Genomic DNA, 25,567 nt, shown 5'->3' with positions numbered 1-25,567 from the left:
GATATCAGTCACATATGATGTAATGTCTCTGGAGGATATAATAGTACTGGAGTGATATAAGAGGAGCGGCTGATATCAGTCACACATATGATGTAATGTCTCTGGAGGATATAATAGTGCTGGAGTGATATAAGAGGAGCGGCTGATATCAGTCACATATATGATGTAATGTCTCTGGAGGATATAATAGTACTGGAGTGATATAAGAGGAGCGGCTGATATCAGTCACACATGATGTAATGTCTCTGGAGGATATAATATTACTGGAGTGATATAAGAGGAGCGGCTGATATCAGTCACATATGATGTAATGTCTCTGGAGGATATAATAGTACTGGAGTGATATAAGAGGAGCGGCTGATATCAGTCACACATATGATGTAATGTCTCTGGAGGATATAATAGTACTGGAGTGATATAAGAGGAGCGGCTGATATCAGTCACATATGATGTAATGTCTCTGGAGGGTATAATAGTGCTGGAGTGATATAAGAGGAGAGGCTGATATCAGTCCCATATATGATGTAGGGGAAGGCAGGGGATGAGGGGTATGAGCCATCTTGATACTTCTGACCAGATAAGGGGGCACACAAGCTACAACTCAGACTCCTCATATGGAACTTACTGAGGGTTTGGTTCTGCCCCCAGTATACAACCACAGAAAGCGGACGGTCAGTCCCGGTTTGGGCGCTGGGCACAGTGGTCAGCAGAACGTCCATTTGGGAATCTCCATTGTAATCTCCAGGTACCACACTGGTTATCAGCACTCCTTCACTCCTGTAAAAAAGACAAAAATCAGCGAGTCCTGAGATACATCTGGAACGAAGCAACATAAAAAGACTTGATATTCCCCTTCCCAAATATTAGGACATGACATTTATGGGGATTCCCAAATAGAACTATTTGAAGTGACACAATACATTTCAGTGACGGAGTTAGTAATTCACAATTCCCGCAGTCGCCCATCCCCCACTGACTACAGGAACTGATGATTTTACTGTAGTCTGTAAGGGATGGGCGACTGACAGAAGTTGGCGCGTCTCCATTGCCCATGTAATTCAATGAGATGTGTTCCATTTACTGACAGCAAGCAGAGATGTTAAAATGGTGTGGAAATGAAGTATCCTAGAAAGTAAAAATAAAAAGTCACTATATACGTAAAGGGACGGGCCACCTCTGCAACCATAGTTTTTTTTTATTGCAACAATGTATCTAGAAGGAGAATTAAAGCAGCTTTGCATTTAGTCGCTTTAACATTTTTTACCATATTGTGTATGCAGCTCCTGTGCAGACCTATGTGTCTCCATTGTTACAGACTACAAACCCTGTGTAGTCTGATCCTGCAGTCCCTGAATCTTCTTACATTAGGTAGAGAAGGTGGTTGTCGATATTAAAGTGGACCCACGTTTTAGAAATATTCTGACACAGGACCGTCCCCTCTAAACTAGGGAACCTACTAGATGTCCTACTTAAAGGGGTTCTCCAATTTGGACAGTTCCTAGTTGTTAGAAGCATCCCTTGTCAATAAGATTATCACAAAGTGTCCTCCTGCTGGAATACCCAGCGATCAGCTGTGATCTGTGGGGAAACCTGGTAGTAAGTGTTCAGTTTCCCAGCAGCGCCACCACAGGCTAATTTAAGTATTACACAGTGCCCATTCACAGGTCCTCCAGAGACGCTGTACGTAACTGCTCTCCACTCCGACAAAGAGATAAGGATCCTGAACAGAAGACCCCCCCCCCCCCTCTATTAACTCATGATTCCCTAAAATGATGTATGACAATGGATTTTATAAAATGGACAATTCCTTTAAATAGTGCACAGATGCTAATCAGCAAATCCCTGTTTGGTTGATTGGCTGAGACAGATCATGGGGTTAGGATGGTCAGACTTATGCATGAAGAGTGGGTACAATATAGATTGGCACCAACATGAGGAGGCTTCCGAAGCCAGGCAGGGGGCGCCGCACACTTGTTCTCATTGGAGCCATGATCCAAAACAAAAATAAATCTTCTAATATCTGCCCATCATGACTATAGCACGGCAGCGCACCCGTCACGCTCCAGATGTGAGTGCGGGGAGGTCTGCAGGGGGCACCATCTCATACTTACTCTAATGATAATTTGACTTTGGGGCTGAAATACGGCGTTGCCTTCAGGTCGGCCAAAAAGATTCTTAATTCATTGCCTGAAATGACAAAATGAGAACAGCTAAGTGAGAAGAGCTGCAGTGTAAATCAACTTTACAAGACAGATTCACTAAACTGGGCCATTCCTCACCCACTGGTAGTCATACAATTTGCTGCTATAAGATTGAACTTTGCAAGCAGATGTTTTATTTTTCCGATAGTAAAACGTATCCGGCGCCTGAAAACCGCAGCGAGCAGCCACCTACGTTTTATAAATGTCTTTACTACAGTTTCATTCTGCATCTAATGTAAAGTAACTTTACAGCTCATTTCACTTATGGTCGTCCTGATTCTCCCCTGATCAATCAGCGTTCCTCATCATTTTCAAGATCTCCGTTTGCCATCAGTGAATGGAAAAATTGTTTACATTCAGGGGTTGACCGAACACTTCTTACGGCGTTTGTTACAATTGTATCCAGTCTAGACATTCCTTTGGACTGATACATTTTATCTGCACTGATACATTGTAAAAAACAATCAGGACAGGCGAGATTTGTTACTGCTGATGGACTTCGAGGATTGTCTAGACAGGATGTAACACGCGGCTGAGGTTGTCAGGAGATGCTGAGAGTTGTAGTTTTGCACCAGTTGGAGAGTCCCAGGTTGGACACCACTACATTGTTACCACCATTACTACTGGAATTTACAGCAGCTGCAACTCAACGGTCACAAGACGTTGCAAAAAGTGGCCTGCTGGTGGGGCATGCTGGGTATTGTAGTGCCACAGATGCTGAGAGTCGCAGGTTATTTACTAGGGGTTGGAGACAAGAATTTTGTTCCCTATTGACCTCCCTAAAAGTAAACATGGCGCTCCTACACCTGGCGCTGAGCCCTCTGACAGCGTAATATAACAACCTAGAGAACGCTCCAGGGCAGGTACCCGGCAGCCGAGGCATAAAACATGGCGGCCGGCGACAGACGTTACGAAATATGACTAAAGTCAATATGTACATCTGTCGGCTGATGGTAAAACGTACACATTGATGTTTCCATCGCGTCTGACGAGGCAGCGACCAGGACGTCTACGTGTGTCAGTCCTCTGGCTGAACGCTCCGCTGCTTCTGAATTATATCTGTTTCTTGGAAAGCTGGGTGACCACCATTGCAGCAGACGTTACAACTCTCACTGGAGCTGGCACCTAACTTTACTAGCCCCCTGCATGGCAAGCATATCTATGCAATGATAAATACCAGATCCATGCTGCAGCTTTAAAAGGTCGATTCATCATTCAGGACTCTAGGAAAGTTGGGTGACCACCATTGGAGCAGCCGTTACAGCTCTTATTGCAGTTGTCACCCAGCTTTAGTAGGGTCCTGAATGGCAAATCTCCCAATGGATTCCACACTGCCGTTACACTAAGCGGATATGATGTACGGGACTATGGGAAAGCTGGGTGACAACACTGCGGCAGGCGTACTTATGGCCATCTTAGCGGTCACCCTTCTTTCCCAGAATAATAATATTCTGGCCTGTTATGTACAGCAGTGGTTTATATTATGTGGCACTCTAGCAGTTGGGGGAACTACAACTCACATCATATCATGACAGCCGGTTGTCAGAGAACGCTGGGAGTTATAGTTTCCCAACAACTAGAGGGACGAGGGTTACCGACCGCTGCAGTACATAGAAGAGAAAGGAAACAATGGAACTGTACTGGCTGCCAGCAATGATCTTATGAATTGTATCTAAGAGACTTTGTGTTCCAATTCCTCACCATTTTCAACATCACTGTTTGCTGTCAGCTAATAAAAAATGGTTTGTTGCCCTGCTCACACAGCTGAGAGTTTGCTACAATTGTGTCCACAATTCTCTGAGAGCTAAATACATCATCAGCAGCCGAAATCTCGCTTCTGTCCTGATAGTTTGTTACAATGTATCAGTGCAGGTTGTTTAGCTCACAGGATACAACTGCAGCAAACCATCAGCTATGAGTAGTAGAAGATCTGTGAAAGTTTGCCGCCTTTGATTGTAAGCAAGAAGGTTCTCATTCACTGACAGAAAGCAATGATCTTTATTTACATAGGGCTGGGCGACGCCTTGTGTCAGGTAGAGTAGATCCAGAGCACAATGTGGAACCTGAAGATCAGCACAACCAGATCCTTCATAAACCATTATCAAGCACAAGCACCAGAAGGGTCAGTCATACCCCTGCGGGGTCACCAATCCACAGCACAGGTTACCCGCAACTACAACCACTAACAGGATCAACAAGGGAAGTGGTACTGAGCAATGGCTACACTGTAACAAACCACATGCTAAGAACAACCATCTGCATACAGAAGAGAAGTAGTACTGTGCAGCGTCCATACATACAGGAGAGAAGTAGTACTGTGCAGCGTCCATACATACAGGAGAGAAGTAGTACTGCGCAGCGTCCATACATACAGGAGAGAAGTGGTACTGCGCAGCGTCCATACATACAGGAGAAAAGTAGTACTGTGAAGCGTCCGTATATATACAGGAGAGAAGTGGTACTGTGCAGCGTCCATACATACAGGAGAGAAATAGTACTGCGCAGCGTCCATACACACAGGAGAGAAGTAATACTGTGCAGCGTCCATACATACAGGAGAGAAGTAGTACTGTGCAGCGTCCATACATACAGGAGAGAAGTAGTACTGCGCAGTGTCCATACATACAGGAGAGAAGTGGTACTGTGCAGCGTCCATACATACAGGAGAGAAGTGGTACTGTGCAGTGTCCATACATACAGGAGAAAAGTAGTACTGTGCAGCGTCCATACATACAGGAGAGAAGTGGTACTGCGCAGCGTCCATACATACAGGAGAGAAGTGGTACTGCGCAGCGTCCATACATACAGGAGAGAAGTAGTACTGTGCAGCGTCCATACATACAGGAGAGAAGTGGTACTGCGCATCATCCATACATACAGGAGAGAAGTGGTACTGCGCAGCGTCCATACATACAGGAGAGAAGTGGTACTGCGCAGCGTCCATACATACAGGAGAGAAGTGGTACTGCGCATCATCCATACATACAGGAGAGAAGTAGTACTGTGCAGCGTCCATACATACAGGAGAAGTGGTACTGTGCAGCGTCCATACACACAGGAGAGAAGTGGTACTGCGCAGCGTCCGTATATATACAGGAGAGAAGTGGTACTGTGCAGCGTCCATACATACAGGAGAGAAGTGGTACTGCGCAGCGTCCATACATACAGGAGAGAAGTAGTACTGTGCAGCGTCCATACATACAGGAGAGAAGTAGTACTGTGCAGTGTCCATACATACAGGAGAAGTTGTACTGCGCAGTTTTTAACCATTTACTATTTACGTGACATTTGCAGTATAACGCAGTCAGTGGCAGATAAGAGCAGTGGAGCTTGCCCCAAGAGCTGACACTCTGAACCCCTCCCTGACGCGGCTGGCCCCCACGACACCCCCAAGCCCCAGTCCCCGGCCCCTCTCACCCCCTCTGACGATGAACATATCAGTCTGTTTATCTGCGTTGAAGTCTCCAAAAGCCGCCACCCATCCCCGGGTCTCTGAGCCCAGCACATCCCAGGTGATATTCCTCAGAGAGGCTCGGAGCGGGGACACGGCGGCGGCGAGGACCAGGAACAGCGGGAACGAACGGCGAAAGAGCTGCTCCATCCCGGCTGTCAGCGGCGACACGATCTGCAGGACACTTCCGGGTTGGTGACGTCACTGAGCGCCGGCTACGGAAGCCGGGAAGGAGCAGAATAGTGGAGCCGCGGCTGGACATGGCTCAGGGACTGGCGGACGTGAGCTGGAAGGTGCTGGGGCTCAGGGCTCGGTCCGGGCGCTCAGGTGCGGACATGAGGCGGTGATGTGTGCGCTGTAACATCCCTGACTGCCTGCTCGCTCACAGTGTGTGTGGCCCCAGCATGGTGGCCCTTGTGTGGTGATGGGGGATGGGCAGGCGGGTGCCTCCATATCTATATCACTCTTATGTGCCTCCATATCTATATCACTCTTATGTGCCCCCAAGTTGCCTAGTCCTCAATGGCGGTTTGTGTATTGATAATAAAGCGGCCTAAGGCGACTTTTTGCGATTTCCATCGTGCAGGATTTTTAAATAAAAAATATTTATAATTTGGCGCGTTCACGGCGGGAGTCGTCACCACGGAATCGTGTTATTGTGCGGCTTATCCACGTCTGTGGACAAGTTGAAGGTAACGCAACAACATGTGGGTTTCCATGGTAATAACACGACCTCTGGAAGCCGCCGTGTACCGTAAGACCTGCCGATGGGATAATGAGGAGTGCGACCGTCCTGCGCCATTCTTCTACTTATAATTTTGCGTTTCTTACGTGTCGTGTACTATATATGGTGCGTGTTGTTTTTCCGTCACCTAAAGCACTTCACATTCCGCAGTAGAACGCCATTCGCTGTATTTGCAATTGTCGGCCACGTTGTAAATTTTTATCGTTGCTGCGTAATTCTTCATTTCCTCGGCTGCAGTCGGATCCGAATTATGTAATGAAAAGTTCTGTAACTTCCTTGTAGACGTTGCTTCAAATTGTCACCGTTTTCAAGATCTCTGCTTGACAGCAGTGAATGAGAACATTCTTGTTTACATCCAGAGGCTGTAAACCTGGACAGATCTCATACATCTCACAGCTGAGGGTTTGTTACAATTTTATCCAGTCTAGACAATCGTCTGTGAGCTGAACAGCTGGACTCCAGACATTTTACCTTCACTGATACATTGTAACAAACTCTGTGGCTAAGGGAGAGGTTTGTGCTGTTGATGTGTTTAGCACACAGAGGATTGTCTAGACTGGATACAATCCTAACAACCCCTCAGCTGTGAGAAGAATCAGGTCTGTACAGGTTTTCAGTCTCTGGTTAATGTTCCTATTCACTGACAGCTAGCAGAGATTTTCTAAATGAAAATGTAGCGTCTATGAGAAAGCTGCAGAATTTTTCGTTATATGAGGATGAATATTTCCCTTTGCTGCGTGAATCGATCTAGAAATTGGCGAATTTTGAAGCGGTCGTATCGATGATCTCCGTTACGCTTCCCCTCCCCCCTAGTGTATGTTGTTGTTCTGCTGTGACCACATTGTTTCCAAACCTCCACCGAGCCGGGGTAAGATCCGTGCACACACAGAGGCTGGGTCCATTGTATGTACTGTTTACTGATCTTTTAGCTGTGTCATGGGGCGGAGGAGTTAACGGAGCCTGACGGTTTTATGCCCAAATTGAAAAGTTCTGCAAATGTCTAATATAAATGTTTCAATTCCTCACCAGTCCTTTGTTTGCTGTCAGTGAATTAGAATATTCCTGTTTACAGCCACTGGCTGAAAACATGTCCAGATCTAAAAATTCTCACAGCTGGGGGTTTGTTACAATTGTATCCAGTCTAGACAATCCTCATTTTTCAGATTTATTTATATAATAAAGCAAAACTGGACATCTTCTCTTTAAGGAGTCCTCCGAGCAAAACCTAAACACTGCGTTGTCTGGTGCCGGTCCTGAGGGGGCGGAGCATGACTAAAGATTCTTTCTATGGTTCTCATTGAATCCCTGTGTCATGCTCCGCACCTGCGCTAAACAACACACTCTAATAATTTTACCGGAGTGTCTCTTTAAGTGACTTATCTCCTCTTCGTGTGTGTCCCTGGCTTTACCTACTGCTGATTGTCCTTAGATTTGATGTGATTGAACTAACGACACCTCCATCCACAGGCTCATGTAGTGGTCATTCTGCCATCATGTTTCACTTTTATGTTAAAGGAGCACTCCGGACATTACCTAAACTACATTGTGTAATACCCATCGTGGGTCTTGAGGGGGCGGAGCATGACACCGATTCGCTTTTGTGTTCTTTGAATCCCTGTGTCATGCTCCGCCCCCTCAGACTCTTCACCAGGCATAACCAGTGTATTCGTTTGGCCCGGAGTGTTTCTTGAAACCACTAAATTAACGTTTATAATGTGATAATATGAAGCAAAATGCAACATTGGGCACAAATATTATTGAGGTGTAACTTTAAAAATGTCTGGATTGAGTCTGTGACCGGACGGACCTCCTCGGGCACCTCTAAAAACCCCTATTAAAGATAAGCAAGTGGGTGTCATTCCAAGTGCACCCATTAAAATGCCCCCCAGGGTGCTGATCAGCCGGCCGGTATTCCCGTCCCTCAGTAATCCCTCTTGGCGATACAGCAGTGATTGATAAACCTGACACAGGCCCCGCACCTTAACCCCCGGTATTTTTTTCGGAATTTCAAAAGATCTAATTAAGAGTCGGAGGAGCATCTTCGTATAGCGGGCACTTTATTTCACCCCCTCACGGACTGGCAGGTTGGAGGGTCTTTGAGTCTAGCAACGCCAACATTTCGAAAAATGTGACGTCTTATCCATCCCGTGTTCTTATTAGTTCACCGTCCTTTCATGTTGAACCGTCACAGAAAGCACCAGTGGCCGTCTAGCTGTTGTGAAACGACAACTCCCAGCATGCGGCAGTGAGTGCATGCTGGGAGTTGTAGTCTCACCTCTGGTCTAGAGACATAAGGGCACATTCCCTCTCACTTTAGGATACCCTCCGGTTGGTTAGTGCATGAAATAGCGAATATACCCTGATAGTCGACGCTATTTTGTCAGCCCAGCACTTTCCGGTATCCTGACGTGAGCGCGGATTTTCTCGCTCGTGTCATTTTGTTGATTTGTGTTTTGCGGACTGTTTACCGTGTGTCATTAACACCAGCGTGATGTTTTTTTTTCTCCTCCTGTCGTCTTCTGCTCTTCATTTGTGCGGACTTCTTCCCTAACGCAGCCGCTAACACCTTAATTTCACTGTGATTGCCCCTAACAACTACTAACCGTTAGCCAAAGTGGGTTGAGAAGTCTGTGGTTGGTCCCAATGCAGTCGAGTAAAATGGCGCAGCTGGTCGACACGGCCGTTTCCTTGTCGCCCACGTACTTGCGATCAGGTAAGTGCTTATAATTCATGTCTAACACATGTGATACAATGTTGCACGTTATAGGATGTTATACAATGTTGCACGTGATATTGTGGTGTCAATGATACAGAATCCAGGTGATTAGTCGTGGCGATTATCGGGCAGAGTTCAGTGTTTGGTTACGTCCCTGTTCACATCTGCGTTTCGGCATTCTGTTGTTCTGCTCCGTCGGAGGAGCCGAGCAATGAAAATGCCGGAAGCTGGGGTTCTATTAAACAAAGGAGATAACCGGCGCCCGACGGAACTTATTGACTTTAATGGGTTCCGTCAGTTTTTTGTCCGGGTGTCCGTGGCTTTACTGGAAACAATAGAGCAGCATTTTGCGCTATTGTTTTCGGTAATTTCCGCCAGATTTGGGACGGAGTCCCCTAACGGCGCTTCCAACGCAGATATTAATAGAGCCTAAATCTGTCCTTGACTCATCAGATTCTATTTGTCTGTTTCCCAGTGATATCTGTTTGTGAGAACCAAAATAACTTCAAATACAGCCTATTGAGGGTTGTCACACAGCTTTCCTAGTCTCCTGAATGAAAAATTTGCCTTGTTTCGCAGCAAAACATCCCATGCTGACCAGGCAGATTTACCGCTCTGGTTCTGAGAAAGCTGAGTGACAACCATATTTATATCCTTCTCAGGAACAGATACAAAGATAAATTGTTATATTAATATGCTTTTAGGATAAACTCTGAACACCATTTCAGTATAGAAATAATCTGAAAAAATGAAGTCAATTTGTAATTAAATTACTTATCCTGTACTGATCCGGAGTTATATCCTGTATTATACTCCAGAGCTGCACTCACTATTCTGCTGGTGGAGTCACTGTGTACATTACATTACTTATCCTGTACTGATCCTGAGTTACATCCTCTATTATACTCCAGAGCTGCACTCACTATTCTGCTGGAGGAGTCACTGTGTACATACATTACATTACTTCTCCTGTACTGATCCGGAGTTATATCCTGTATTATACTCCAGAGCTGCACTCACTATTCTGCTGGTGGGGTCACTGTGTACATACATTACATTACTTATCCTGTACTGATCCTGAGTTACATCCTCTATTATACTCCAGAGCTGCACTCACTATTCTGCTGGTGGAGTCACTGTGTACATACATTACATTACTTATCCTGTACTGATCCTGAGTTACATCCTCTATTATACTCCAGAGCTGCACTCACTATTCTGCTGGAGGAGTCACTGTGTACATACATTACATTACTTCTCCTGTACTGATCCGGAGTTATATCCTGTATTATACTCCAGAGCTGCACTCCCTATTCTGCTGGTGGGGTCACTGTGTACATACATTACATTACTTATCCTGTACTGATCCTGAGTTACATCCTCTATTATACTCCAGAGCTGCACTCACTATTCTGCTGGTGGAGTCACTGTGTACATACATTACATTACTTATCCTGTACTGATCCTGAGTTACATCCTGTATTATACTCCAGAGCTGCACTCACTATTCTGCTGGAGGAGTCACTGTGTACATACATTACTTATCCTGTACTGATCCTGAGTTATATCCTGTATTACACTCCAGAGCTGCACTCACTATTCTGCTGGTGGAGTCACTGTGTACATACATTACTTATCCTGTACTGATCCTGAGTTACATCCTGTATTATACTCCAGAGCTGCACTCACTATTCTGCTGGTGGGTCACTGTGTACATACATTACATTACTTATCCTGTACTGATCCGGAGTTATATCCTGTATTATACTCCAGAGCTGCACTCACTATTCTGCTGGTGGGGTCACTGTGTACATACATTACATTACTTATCCTGTACTGATCCTGAGTTACATCCTCTATTATACTCCAGAGCTGCACTCACTATTCTGCTGGAGGAGTCACTGTGTACATACATTACTTCTCCTGTTCTGATCCGGAGTTATATCCTGTATTATACTCCAGAGCTGCACTCACTATTCTGCTGGTGGGGTCACTGTGTACATACATTACATTACTTATCCTGTACTGATCCTGAGTTACATCCTCTATTATACTCCAGAGCTGCACTCACTATTCTGCTGGAGGAGTCACTGTGTACATACATTACTTATCCTGTACTGATCCTGAGTTATATCCTGTATTACACTCCAGAGCTGCACTCACTATTCTGCTGGAGGAGTCACTGTGTACATACATTACTTATCCTGTACTGATCCTGAGTTATATCCTGTATTATACTGCAGAGCTGCACTCACTATTCTGCTGGTGGAGTCACTGTGTACATACATTACATTACTTATCCTGTACTGATCCGGAGTTATATCCTGTATTATACTCCAGAGCTGCACTCACTATTCTGCTGGTGGGGTCACTGTGTACATACATTACATTACTTATCCTGTACTGATCCTGAGTTACATCCTCTATTATACTCCAGAGCTGCACTCACTATTCTGCTGGAGGAGTCACTGTGTACATACATTACTTCTCCTGTACTGATCCGGAGTTATATCCTGTATTATACTCCAGAGCTGCACTCACTATTCTGCTGGTGGGGTCACTTTGTACATACATTACATTACTTATCCTGTACTGATCCTGAGTTACATCCTGTATTATACTCCAGAGCTGCACTCACTATTCTGCTGGTGGAGTCACTGTGTACATACATTACATTACTTATCCTGTACTGATCCTGAGTTACATCCTGTATTATACTCCAGAGCTGCACTCACTATTCTGCTGGAGGAGTCACTGTGTACATACATTACTTATCCTGTACTGATCCTGAGTTATATCCTGTATTATACTGCAGAGCTGCACTCACTATTCTGCTGGTGGAGTCACTGTGTACATACATTACATTACTTATCCTGTACTGATCCTGAGTTACATCCTGTATTATACTCCAGAGCTACACTCACTATTCTGCTGGTGGAGTCACTGTGTACATACATTACATTACTTATTCTGTCGTCCTGTATTATACTCCAGAGCTGCACTCACTATTCTGCTGGTGGAGTCACTGTGTACATACATTACATTACTTATCCTGTACTGATCCTGAGTTACATCCTGTATTATACTCCAGAGCTGCACTCACTATTCTGCTGGTGGAGTCACTGTGTACATACATTACATTACTTATCCTGTACTGATCCTGAGTTACATCCTGTATTATACTCCAGAGCTGCACTCACTATTCTGCTGGTGGAGTCACTGTGTACATACATTACATTACTTATCCTGTACTGATCCTGAGTTACATCCTGTATTATACTCCAGAGCTGCACTCACTATTCTGCTGGTGGGGTTACTGTTTACATACATTACATTACTTATCCTGTACTGATCCTGAGTTATATCCTGTATTACACTCCATAGCTGCACTCACTATTCTGCTGGTGGAGTCACTGTGTACATACATTACATTACTTATCCTGTACTGATCCTGAGTTACATCCTGTATTATACTCCAGAGCTGCACTCACTATTCTGCTGGTGGAGTCACTGTGTACATACATTACATTACTTATCCTGTACTGATCCTGAGTTACATCCTGTATTACACTCCAGAGCTGCACTCACTATTCTGCTGGTGGGGTTACTGTTTACATACATTACATTACTTATCCTGTACTGATCCTGAGTTATATCCTGTATTATACTCCAGAGCTGCACTCACTATTCTGCTGGTGGAGTCACTGTGTGCTTACATTACTTATCCTGTACTGATCCTGAGTTATATCCTGTATTATACTGCATAGCTGCACTCACTATTCTGCTGGTGGAGTCACTGTGTACATACATTACATTACTTATCCTGTACTGATCCTGAGTTACATCCTGTATTATACTCCAGAGCTGCACTCACTATTCTGCTGGTGGAGTCACTGTGTACATACATTACATTACTTATCCTGTACTGATCCTGAGTTACATCCTGTATTATACTCCAGAGCTGCACTCACTATTCTGCTGGTGGAGTCACTGTGTACATACATTACTTATCCTGTACTGATCCTGAGTTACATACTGTATTATACTGCAGAGCTGCACTCACTATTCTGCTGGTGGAGTCACTGTGTACATACATTACATTACTTATCCTGTACTGATCCTGAGTTACATCCTGTATTATACTCCAGAGCTGCACTCACTATTCTGCTGGTGGAGTCACTGTGTACATACATGCAGTGACGTTTGGGCATTAGACTTTTTCCCGATTATACACAGAGGCAGGAGGACTTGGAGTGTCCTCTCTATAGACTTCGGGTCAGGTCTTCGCTGAGCTCATACACGACAGACCCTGTTGATGTTTAATTTCAGCTTGTTACCGTCTCCTGGGGGGGGGGGGGGGGGGTTGTTCTCCGTCCCCCTTGGTTCATGTGTCGGGTGCTATATTAAGCTGCTCTGTTTATAGATGACTTTTCTGGATTTGGAACAGTGAAAAGATCAATGTCCTAAAAATAGTGCAGGGTGATCCAGTAACCTGCAGCCGAGGGGGGAGGGGCCCCGCACACAGGACAGCCTGGACATTTCACCCCCCTGCGCTCTGCTGACCCCCATCACGTCTCTGAATTCTTTTTACTCTTTTCTAGGTCGTCGGCGTCAAAGCAAAACGTTTTTCTATTTAACATTTTGTATCTCTCCTGTAATCGCTTTCTCCCATGTTCTAGAAACATTTCCAAGAATTATTCATTTAAAATAAAAAAAATTGCGCCACGCACCGCAGCACAACTACGTATGTTGACATTTTCTGGTTGCCATGGTATCATATTATATAATGTATTTGTGCACACATATAGATATAGCAGAGCTACACTGTTCTAACTTGTACATAACACATCTGAATCAAAGAAGCACTCCGGAGAAAGCTGATACTCTGTGCTGAGGGGGCGCTGCATGACACAGGGGTTCAAAGAACACCAAAGAATGAACCTGCGTGTCGTGCCCGGCCCCTCAAGCCCATCATTAGGCATATCCCAATGTATACGTTTTACCTGCGGTATTCCTTTAAGGCAGCGTAGTAGTTTTACCTGCAGTCCTATGTAAGACACAAATTGCATGTTGTTGATCCAAATGAATCTCGGCTCTGCTACATCTGACAAATTCTGCACAGCTACACCTGTATATATATAGTTTTTTAATCGCTGCTTTTCTGTTGCGCGTCTTCCCCATTGAATTCAATGGGAGGTAAAACCCGCAATAAATAACAGATGTTGCGATTTTTGTGGTGGTCACATGGGAAGAAACGTCATCCCGGGAGGCCGGTCTGCAGGACGGCAGAGGAACGCGTCGCCACGACTAAGGGGAATGTAGAGGCTTTTTATTCTTTTGTTACTGTTTTCCGCAGCGGACCTTCCGGCCGAAAAACTGCTCCACAATTCGTTGCGGTTTTTTTGTCCGGAACCCCCTATACGCAGCGTATCCGCCCTGTGTGAGCATACCCTAACCCTCTGAATGCTGCGATCAGCGCTAATTGCGGCATTTGAAGGGAAAGAGTGAGAGGGAGACCACCTTTGGAATTTCCTGTGATGCGATCGAGTCCCAAATAATAAAGAAAAAATCTCCTTATAAGATTAAAAAAAAAAAATTAATAAAAAAAAAGTAATTTTAACGAAAAAAAAAAAAAATGGGGTAAAAAAGACAAATGGCCATTATTTTTTTTATTTTTGCAATAAATAAACTTTATTAAATACAAGTCCCAGATACATTTATTGTATCATTTATGCTAATTGGTGTTAAAAAAACAAAACAAAACGCTGGGAAATTCCTTTTTTTTTTTTTGCATTTTTGGCCAAATTTTTTTTTTATATCCGTTAAACGATAATGTAAATGTACAGAAGTCCGCTAGGTAAAGTACAACTCGTCCAGCGACATCGAACAATAAGTAATAAAGGTAAGAGCGCCGGAATGCAAAGAGGCAAAATAAAAAAAATGGCCCGGCCCTGAAGGGGTTAAGAGCGAGCGTTCCTTATTATCTGGATATTGGCGCTTCTCTTCCCTCAGGTCTTCTCTCTGGGGACGTGTGTCCATTTCTGGGGTGAATTAATCAGGGCAGGCTGTTCTGGCGCAGCGCTCGCTGCCCGCCGGTTATTTGCCGTTTCTAGTAATTACCGGTGAGGAGTCAGAGGCCGGGTCGCACGTGGCGCAGCGTTCAGCCCTCGCTGGATTATAAACCACTTTTAAAATGGAGCAATGACTGATTTGTAGATAATTTCCAGTTCTGTCTCCCACAGACATCGTAAGGCCGTGTTCACACTGTGCGCGTGTGTTCTTACCACGATTTGCTCTTAGCACGGAAACCGCGGAAAATTGCGGTGAAAACGTATGCATGGCAAAACTGCACTGTGTGAATATGTCCTAAGAGCGATCTTACAGCGCTGTGCCCCCATGGGATCCCCCCATCCAGGGAAGGTTTGTATCCGCCATATTTGCCGACACGGTGATGAAAGGGTTACATGCGTTGAGTTTTGCTGTCGGATTGACTTATATGATTTATAAATAGTTGCCCTAAAATAAATTTAAAGCGACATTACACCTTTTTCTTCCCATTGGCTGTGCAGGTGAATACAATCTAGTGCTCCCTGTTATCAGCCATTTCTGGCTTGAGAGACTAAATGTTGTGTTCTTCAACGCCGAAGTCTAAAATAATCCGTCCCGTCCCCCCATCACCACGTTGTCCCATATCTTCACTGCTGACAACCTCTAGGAATATTTACTATGAAATTACCAACGAGCCGGAAAGTCTGATAATCCGTCACTCGTGTCCGTCACATGACCGTTCCTATTATTTGCTGCAAATGATCAGAAAGTGTGACTGGCAGGTGGGACCAATGGATGATCTCGTGTCTGTTACCAGAAAGCAGTGCATTGTGGGAGCTCAGGTAACCATTAGGTCACATGACTGACAGCAGGGTGGAGCTAAACCTTTGACTGTTTCCACGGGCAACCAGCAGAAATCTGATCTGCATAGGATAAAGAAAACAACACATGAAATTGCTACAAAAAGAGTGAATTATTTGAAAAATTTGCATATTATTTAAGTTTTAAGCATGAATTTTAGGTAAATAATAAATAAATATGTTTCCTCCCCCGACTCTGTGGACCTGACTCTCCATTCTGTTAGTTCACTTCTAAATTTCTTATTCCAGAGAGTTAAGGATCCCAGGTGCCCGTCTTGCCCCCGCTCAATAAAAGCTGAAAAGTGAAGGCATGATAGAGGGCACGGTGTTAAGGTGAAGCCATTAACCCAGAACGTTCTGTGGGTCACCGTACAGCGACCTCCAGTATATCGCCGCCGTGGAGCGCGCTGCAGAACTTGTTTACTGAGGAAAGTGCGGGAATCGTAAGATTTATAGTCCTCGGGGTGCCCAAGAAATTGGGGTGACTGGCGGGGGTTGACTGTGTGGCGGGTGGTGTGACTGTGTGGCGGGTGGTGTGACTGTGTGGCGGGTGGTGTGACTGTGTGGCGGGGGGTTGTGACTGTGTCGCGGGGGTTGTGACTGTGTAGCGGGGGGTTGTGACTGTGTGGCGGGTGGTGTGACTGTGGCGGGGGGTTGTGACTGTGTGGCGGGGGGTTGTGACTGTGTGGCGGGGGGTTGTGACTGTGTGGCGGGGGGTTGTGACTGTGTGGCGGGGGTTGTGACTTTGTGGCGGGGGTTGTGACTGTGTGGCGGGGGTTGTGACTGTGTGGCGGGTGGTGTGACTGTGTGGCGGGGGGTTGTGACTGTGTAGCGGGGGGTTGTGACTGTGTGGCGGGGGGTTGTGACTTTGTGGCGGGGGTTGTGACTGTGTGGCGGGTGGTGTGACTGTGTGGCGGGGGGTTGTGACTGTAGCGGGGGGGTGTGGCGGGTGGTGTGACTGTGGCGGGGGGTTGTGACTGTGTGGCGGGGGGTTGTGACTGTGTGGCGGGGGGTTGTGACTGTGTGGCGGGTGGTGTGACTGTGTGGCGGGGGTTGTGACTGTGGCGGGGGTTGTGACTGTGTGGCGGGTGGTGTGACTGTGTGGCGGGGGGTTGTGACTGTGTGGCGGGGGGTTGTGACTGTGTGGCGGGGGGTTGTGACTGTGTGGCGGGGGGTTGTGACTGTGTGGCGGGGGGTTGTGACTGTGTGGCGGGGGGTTGTGACTGTGTGGCGGGGGGTTGTGACTGTGTGGCGGGGGGTTGTGACTGTGGCGGGGGGTTGTGACTGTGTGGCGGGGGGTTGTGACTGTGTGGCGGGGGGTTGTGACTGTGGCGGGGGGTTGTGACTGTGTGGCGGGGGGCTGTGACTGTGTGGCGGGGGGTTGTGACTGTGTGGCGGGGGGTTGTGACTGTGTGGCGGGGGGTTGTGACTGTGTGGCGGGTGGTGTGACTGTGTGGCGGGGGGTTGTGACTGTGTGGCGGGTGTTGTGACTGTGTGGCGGTTGTGACTGTGTGGCGGGGTGATCTTGCTTCTCCACATGCGAGTCCATATAAATCTATCACTTCTTCTTTCCAGCTCTGATAATGGTTGTCACTCGGCTTCTCCTGGCTCCTGAAAGTAGTTATGTAGTGATACATCCCCTTCACTGACAACAAGCAGAGATTGAGTGTGACTTGGGGTAAAATTGCAGGATTACTGTCACTTAAAATATTTCCCTATTGGACAAAGATAAAGATGTCCGCCGCAAAGACTCGGACGATGGCTTGTGTGTGGCCCCTGGTGTAATATAGAGAAACTGACCGTACTAGGATCCCTCTGTCATGGCGGCGCTATTGCGGCATTCTTAAAATTGTTGTAAGACGGTATTTGCCTGGGATTTTCCTATGTTTTTAGGTAGAGCAATAATTGTACAGCTCTGTGCCACCCCATGGGACACTGAACAGGTTAGGCCCCGCCTCTTAGCAAAGCCCCACCCTTGAGGAGTCAGTCATCCAACATGGGATGGAATGAACACCTCTGTTCTTGAGTGGAAAGCCAATCGAAGAGAGAACCTGTCACTCTGGAGCACCAATAGCATTCATGCATTCTAAACCCAATCCCCCCCCCCCCCCCCATTCATTTCAGGTGAGCAGCTTCCCCAGCATTAAGAGCAGTGGAATCCTCTATCACCGGAGACTCTATTTATTATAAAATCATTGTGGACATCCCCTTTAAGGGCCCAGCTATACATCTTCCAAAAAACAGCGCCACATCTGACCACTGCTTAGGTCTAAACCGCTCAAAGGAGCTGAGCTGCAGTACCAGGCACAACCTATAGACATGCGTGGCGCTGTTTCTGGAGATAGGCACTGTAGAGATGAGATCACCCAATAGTGGCCGTTAGCAGCAGAAGGCTCAAATTATGCAACGGCCTTTACAAATTTAACCCTTTGTCTAGCAAAAAGCTCCCTCAGAAAACCATTAATTTGGCAGTCTGAAGGTTTGTACTGGAGTTCCCCTTTAAAGGGGTTGTACAGGATTAGATAACATGGCTGCTTTCTTCCTAAACAGCGCCACACCTGTCCATGGGTTGTATCTGGTATTGCAGCTTTTCTCCATTAAAGTATATGGGACTCAGCTGCAATACCACATGCAGACTGTGGATCGATGTGGCGCTCTTTTAGAAGAAAGCGACCACATTTTTCTAATCCTGTACAACCCCTTTAAATTGCGATTCTTTACAGACTGTGCTGTGATACGTATAAACTGCATGATGCGTTACAATGTGTAATGCACAACTGACCCATAAGTGATAATGGGCGACGCTCTTTACGTATTGCGTCGTCGTGTGATTTCACCCATTTACGGGTTATTTGGTGCAATTTTCCGCCTCCTGTTCTGCAGGGCCACGAGTCGCCATTATCCTCCGTGTCCGCCGTTGACAGAATCTATTATTTCCGTGTCCTCCCTCATTATAAAACCGTCCCGCGCCCGAAGTATCTTCTTCCAATCGCATTGTATCCAACAATAAAGCAATTCTGGGCTGTAAATCCTCTGCTGACGAGATGCGGATCACACCGACCGCACGGAGAGCAGCGCAAATTATATGACATTCAATTACACCGGCGACCTCGCTACTTTACCGCTCCGATTTTTAATCGCCCGCAATAATCTCTGCATCTCATCAGCTGTAACTTCTGCACATTCTTATTATAGTCACATATTCATAGACCAAACTCCACAAAATCAGATTTGAAAGATTTATTTTGAGATATTGACAGGGGGGGGGGGTCTTAAAAAAAATGAAAATAAATGCACAGCACATGAGCAGGGGTGACGCTGGAGGAGACTTGTTTTGTCTCATCCACTTTGCTGCTACTGTTTTATGCTGCGGAATTCCCCCCCCCCCCCCAAAAAAAAATAATAATTCTTGCATCAAACCGGTTGGGGGACCACTGCTTTAAATAATACAATTCTGGTTGTCTGCAGCCACCACTAGGCGGAGCTGCCCACATACGTGTGTTACTATGAGTTCAATGTATAACTGTAAGCTCCCCCTAGTGGTGGATTCTAGATTATTTTTTCCAGGCTTCAGCCTGTATCCGTGGGAAGAGCCTCTTGAACAAGTCCTCCCCCGAAATGTTAATTTACTGAAATATGGAAATAGGCCAGTAAGAAAGAGACCGGAAAAGTCATGGTGGTATTTCTGCCATCCCTCCTTCGCTTTGAGTTGAGGATCTCCGCTATTGATTCCGTCAAAAAAACGTAACCCTTTCACAACTGCGACAAACGGAAACCATTAGCAAAGTATCCGTCACCATTGAAATCAATGGTGATGCAAACAGAAGCTAAGGTTTCCGTTCACATTTCCTTTGAGGGGTTAACCCGACGGAAAACTCAGACGCTACCTATCAATGGAAAGCGAACGCTAATGTGAACAGGCCCTTAATCAGAATTTAAAAAAATATATATATATTAACATTTTAGTGGAGTCCCCTTAGGGTATGTTCACACGAGGGCGTCCGTAACGGCTGAAATTACGGGGATGTTTCAGCCTGAAAACATCCCCGTAATTTCAGCCGTACCGGCATGTGCAGGCGCTTGAACGCCGCGTCAATTACGGCCGTAATTAGCGCTGCTATTCATTGGAGTCAATGAATAGCGGCTCCAATTACGGCCAAAGAAGTGACAGGTCACTTCTTCTACGCGGGCGTCTATTTACGCGCCGTCATTTGACAGCGGCGCGTAAATATACGCCTCGTGTGAACAGACAAACGTCTGCCCATTGCTTTCAATGGGCAGATGTTTGTCAGCGCTATTGAGGCGCTATTTTCAGACGTAATTCGGGGCAAAAACGCCCGAATTACGTCCGTAAATAGGCCGTGTGAACATACCCTTAAAATGAAGTGACCGTTTTTATCCCTTATTTTGGTGACGTTGTCTCTTTAAACCTTGTCGCTGCTTTGGACGCCTCCTCTGTGGGCCTTGGATGGCGGCTGTCACTGTGTGATGGACAGTGGCAGCTTCGTCTGTCCATACATCATGTCTCTCACTGAGCGATGACAATGTTTTAGTCAAGCGAACGCCATGTTTCTTCTCCGCGGGGAGCTAATAATAACTCTGTTTGCTGTTTTATCGCTTTGTATTTTATGGCTCTTGCTCTTCTCATGCATTGAGGTAAAATGTTGGGTGGGGGGGGGGTGACTCATCGTCCAGGGTGAAAAGACATTACAAGGACATTGTGCGCTGACGTGACCCCGGAACATTCTCAGCTCTCGCCCGTGTTCTCCACGTCGTCTCCGATTTATTCGAATTGCTGGATCCTGGGAGCGGAAATGGCTGCAGTCACTTATTTATTGTACAGTCGTCTCGCAAACTCCCATGTGACCTCGCAAATATAAAACGGTCATGGTCTATTGTGTGCGCAGCATTATGTACCTATACAATGTTCTCCAGATACAGTAACACAATGGCAAATCTGCGTAGTTCTACCTTGAGAAACTATTAAGTTGATTCACTTTGTAAATACATTTTATAATGATCCTGAGTTATATCCTGTATTATACTCCAGAGCTGCACTCACTATTCTGCTGGTGGAGTCACTGTGTACATACATTACATTACTTATCCTGTACTGATCCTGAGTTACATCCTGTATTATACTCCAGAGCTGCACTTACTATTCTGCTGGTGGAGTCACTGTGTACATACATTACATTACTTATCCTGTACTGATCCTGAGTTACATCCTGTATTATACTCCAGAGCTGCACTCACTATTCTGCTGGTGGAGTCACTGTGTACATATATTACATTACTTATCCTGTACTGATCCTGAGTTATAGCCTGTATTATACTCCAGAGCTGCACTCACTATTCTGCTGGTGGAGTCACTGTGTACATACATTACATTACTTATCCTGTACTGATCCTGAGTTATATCCTGTATTATACTCCAGAGCTGCACTCACTATTCTGCTGGTGGAGTCATTGCGTACATACATTACATTACTTATCCTGTACTGATCCTGAGTTACATCCTGTATTATACTCCAGAGCTGCACTCACTATTCTGCTGGGGGAGTCACTGTGTAGATACATTACATTACTTATATAGTACTGATCCTGAGTTATATTCTGTATTATACTCCAGAGCTACACTCACTATTCTGCTGGTGGAGTCACCGTGTACATACATTACTTCTCCTGTACTGATCCGGAGTTATATCCTGTATTATACCCCAGAGCTGCACTCCCTATTCTGCTGGTGGAGTCACTGTGTACATACATTACATTACTTATCCTGAGTTACATCCTGTATTATACTCCAGAGCTGCACTCAATATTCTACTAGTAGTCACTGTGTACATACATTACATTACTTATCCTGTACTAATCCTGAAGTTATATCCTGTATTATACCCCAGAGCTGCACTCACTATTCTGCTGGTGGAGTCACTGTGTACATACATTACTGATCCTGAGTTACATCCTGTATTATACTCCAGAGCTGCACTCCCTATTATGCTGGTGGAGTCACTGGGTACATATATTACTTATCCTGTACTGATCCTGACTTATATCCTGTATTATACTCCAGAGCTGCACTCACTATTCTGCTAGTGGAGTCACTGTATACATACATTACTTCTCCTGTACTGATCCTGACTTATATCCTGTGTTATACTCCAGAGCTGCACTCACTATTCTGCTGGAGGAGTCACTGTGCACATACATTACCTTATTTATCCTGTACTGATCCTGAGTTACATCCTGTATTATACTCCAGAGCTGCACTCACTATTCTGCTGGTGGAGTCACTGTGTACATACATTACTCATCCTGTACTGCTCCTGAGTTACATCCTGTATTATACTCCAGAGCTGCACTCACTATTCTGCTGGTGGAGTCACTGTGTACATACATTACTTATCCTGTACTGCTCCTGAGTTACATCCTGTATTATACTCCAGAGCTGCACTCCCTATTCTGCTGGTGGAGTCACTGTGTACATACCTTACATTACTTATCCTGTACTGCTCCTGAGTTACATCCTGTATTATACTCCAGAGCTGCACTCCCTATTCTGCTGGTGGAGTCACTGTGTACATACCTTACATTACTTATCCTGTACTGCTCCTGAGTTACATCCTGTATTATACTCCAGAGCTGCACTCACTATTCTGCTGGTGGAGTCACTGTGTACATACATTACATTACTTATCCTTTGGGGGAGATTTCGGAGAACTAATGCAGCAGTGAAGTGTGAACAATGCCCATAACAACTATGATGCGGCTACAGATGGAACCTTTATAGATTTGTTTTTTTTCTATAGTAGAGTAGTGCACGGTGACGGGTGTCAACCCTAAATTTTTCGCAGTTCTAGTTCTTGTCGCCCCATTCACCCGTCCATGTAATACTATGAATGAATCCATTTGTCCACCATTTTCCTAAATTGTCAAATCTTCAACTTGGCAAATCAATTCTTCCAATACTTCACACTGGAGCCCAATAATCTCCAACCTGTGGCTTTTCAGGTGTTGCAAAACTACTACCCCCAACATGCTGTTCCAATTCTGGCAGGGATAGTTTGCAACACTTGGAGAGCTACAGGTTGGAGATCACTGAATGTAGAGATGCCGACCCAGTAGAGGGCAGCAGTGAGATGTGAGGTTCTCCAGTTTGAGCGAAGACAGGAAAACGATTGTAGATGCAGCTTTGGATGTGACTGGAGTATAAGATATAACTGCAGATATTTACAATGTTCCTCCTCTGGTATATGGAGCGGTGTTGTAACCTGTTGTTGGTTGAGGACCGGCAGTAATCCTCTAGTGGTGATTGTGCTCGGCGCAGCGGAGATTCGCGGGCGCCTTCTATACCTCGTTGAATTAGTTCCAGGCTTTTTGTCGGGCCGGGCGCGGAGTCGGGTTTACGTTAAGCCGTCAGATGTTTGTTGCTAGGAAGCCTGTCTGCGATTTGTGCAGAAATTAAAAAGGCAATTAAAATATTAATAGAAAGGCTTTAATTCCTTCAGAGCTAATGAAGCGCTGCGTTTTTATTAGGCGACCGTCTCCGCCAAGGAATTAATTTACCCCGCGCAGAATTTCCCGCTGCAAATTGAAACAGAAATATTCTACATCTAAAAGGAAATGTCTCCCTGTATGTCACAGCTTCGGGGGAATTGTGTTTTACTGTTAAAATCGACATATCATATAGAGAAATTTCACATACTTTGTGTTGTGTGTATTGTGCTGAGCTCTTATACTCCAGTCACACCCAGAGCTGCATCCAGAATTCTTAAGTGCCTCCTAAGTAATAGCTTTTCTTTTTTCCTGAGCAGTTTTTATATTCCAGGCACCTGCGTTCACTGCTTTACTCCAGATAGCATTGAGTAAACACTACGTCTCCCAGAATGCTCTACAGCATGGTGTATTGATAAAACGTTCGCTTATATATTTTTTTATGACTTTTCAGAAGATGACGTCAGTGTGGGGGGGGGGGGTTACAATTGCTGAAAAACTCCCTCCGATAGCTAAAACAGCGGGTTCGTGGCACCTCGCCCCGGTGGCTCATAGCTTAAAATTGTTCTCCCTTCATTGACTTCCGTACCCGGCGACCACTGTGTTGAAGCAATCCTAGGAGCGCCCCACCGTGCCACCGCCGCCTTACACTGTGACCTCACATCTCACTTCTCCCCCTGCAGTATCTGTACAGAGGGAGACTCTGTTGTGTTGCATTCTAGGAGATGTGGTGTTTCCATCAGAGAGGATTCTGTGTAGCGGTGTTTGGATGTGACTGGAGTATAAGGGACAATGTAGTTCATGGTCAATGGAAAATATATTAAGAAAATTAAAAATTGGGTAACATAAACGTCCCAATAAAGTTAGAGAAGAAACATCGGCACAGGATAATTTACAGGTCTATGAGAAATGAAGCAGACAGCAGTGCATTGTGGGAGCGCAAGTACAGAGCTCAGTCTGTCACATGTCTGGCAGAGGGGTGGGGCCAAATCGCTGTCTGTTTCCAAGGGCAACCATCAGAATTCTGAATGCAGCTCTGGATATGAATGGAAAAAAATGACATCAAATTTATAATTGGTACAAAATAGTAAAGCAAGTTTTCATAGAGATTATGTAGAGATTACGTTACAATTACATATAGATAATTTGCAGAATACGTACAGATTACATATAGTTTACATGCAGAATACATACAGAATACATATAGATTACATATAGATTACATGCAGAATGCATACAGATTACGTACAGATTACATATAGATTAGATTACATGCAGAATACATACAGATTACGTACAGAATACATATAGATTACATATAGATTACATATAGATTACATGCAGAATGCATACAGATTACGTACAGATTACATATAGATTAGATTACATGCAGAATACATACAGATTACGTACAGAATACATATAGATTACATGTAGAATATGTGCAGAACGTATATAGATTACATATAGATTACGTGCAGTATACATATAGTATTTAGATAGATTACATAGTAGCTGAGGTTAATAAAACAATTCCTTGTTACGATTCCTGTACATAATCCGGTTTTCTCCTCTTTGCTTCGCTGGTTTCATTTCCGTTTTCTCATTTCAGGCTCCGTTTATGAACCCTTAAAAAGCTGCGACCTCCCCCGACCGGATAACGAAAACCTGTGGGACAAACTGGACCGGTATTATAGGATTGGTGAGTGGTAAAGAGTCGCCATATTCCCCTCCCCCCGCACAGGACTATTGATTAGAGTTGAAAAATCCTTTAATCTGATAGTCCAGAATGTCTGATAATCTGGCACAGAACTGCGATATAACGTGAAGTTTTACAAGCCCAGGAACAGAGGACCAGCGGGGACATTACTCTGATTAAGTGGCAGATTTTGGGTTAATATTATTTTTCGGGTTCCTGATATTGGAAGTTCTCTGTCCTGACAAGTGAGGTTTTCTTTGTCATGATTTGCCACTTGCAGTTCTCTTAAAGGGGCAGTACTAGAAATGCTTCTATAGGGAAATTTTGATGACGGTATTGCAAGTAAA

General features: G+C 45.2%; 1 protein-coding gene and 1 long non-coding RNA gene across 2 annotated transcripts in view; one reads left to right on the top strand and one right to left on the bottom strand.

Moving 5' to 3' along the window:
* ITFG1 (integrin alpha FG-GAP repeat containing 1) overlaps positions 1–5,865 on the bottom strand; it is a 116,533-nt gene extending 110,668 nt beyond the window's left edge. Inside the window, exons 1-3 of the mRNA XM_075838386.1 lie at positions 5,619–5,865; positions 2,112–2,187; positions 626–777 (exon numbers count right to left, since the gene is read on the bottom strand). Coding sequence (XP_075694501.1) covers positions 626–777; positions 2,112–2,187; positions 5,619–5,802 — 412 coding nt within the window. The 5' untranslated portion in view covers positions 5,803–5,865. The remainder of the gene's footprint in view (positions 1–625; positions 778–2,111; positions 2,188–5,618) is intronic.
* Positions 5,866–5,888: 23 nt separating this feature from the next.
* On the top strand, positions 5,889–25,221 carry LOC142661115 (uncharacterized). Its single transcript, XR_012850633.1, has 3 exons — positions 5,889–5,979; positions 8,954–9,110; positions 25,134–25,221. It is a non-coding gene; the product is annotated as an uncharacterized LOC142661115 (long non-coding RNA).
* Positions 25,222–25,567: the final 346 nt, after the last annotated feature.

Source organism: Rhinoderma darwinii, chromosome 9 (genome assembly GCF_050947455.1).
Source record: "Rhinoderma darwinii isolate aRhiDar2 chromosome 9, aRhiDar2.hap1, whole genome shotgun sequence".
In the NCBI taxonomy this organism is placed as follows: Eukaryota; Metazoa; Chordata; class Amphibia; order Anura; family Rhinodermatidae; genus Rhinoderma; species Rhinoderma darwinii.
The sequence above is the reverse complement of the archived record's forward strand: the minus strand, read 5'-3'. Positions and strand labels throughout refer to the sequence as shown.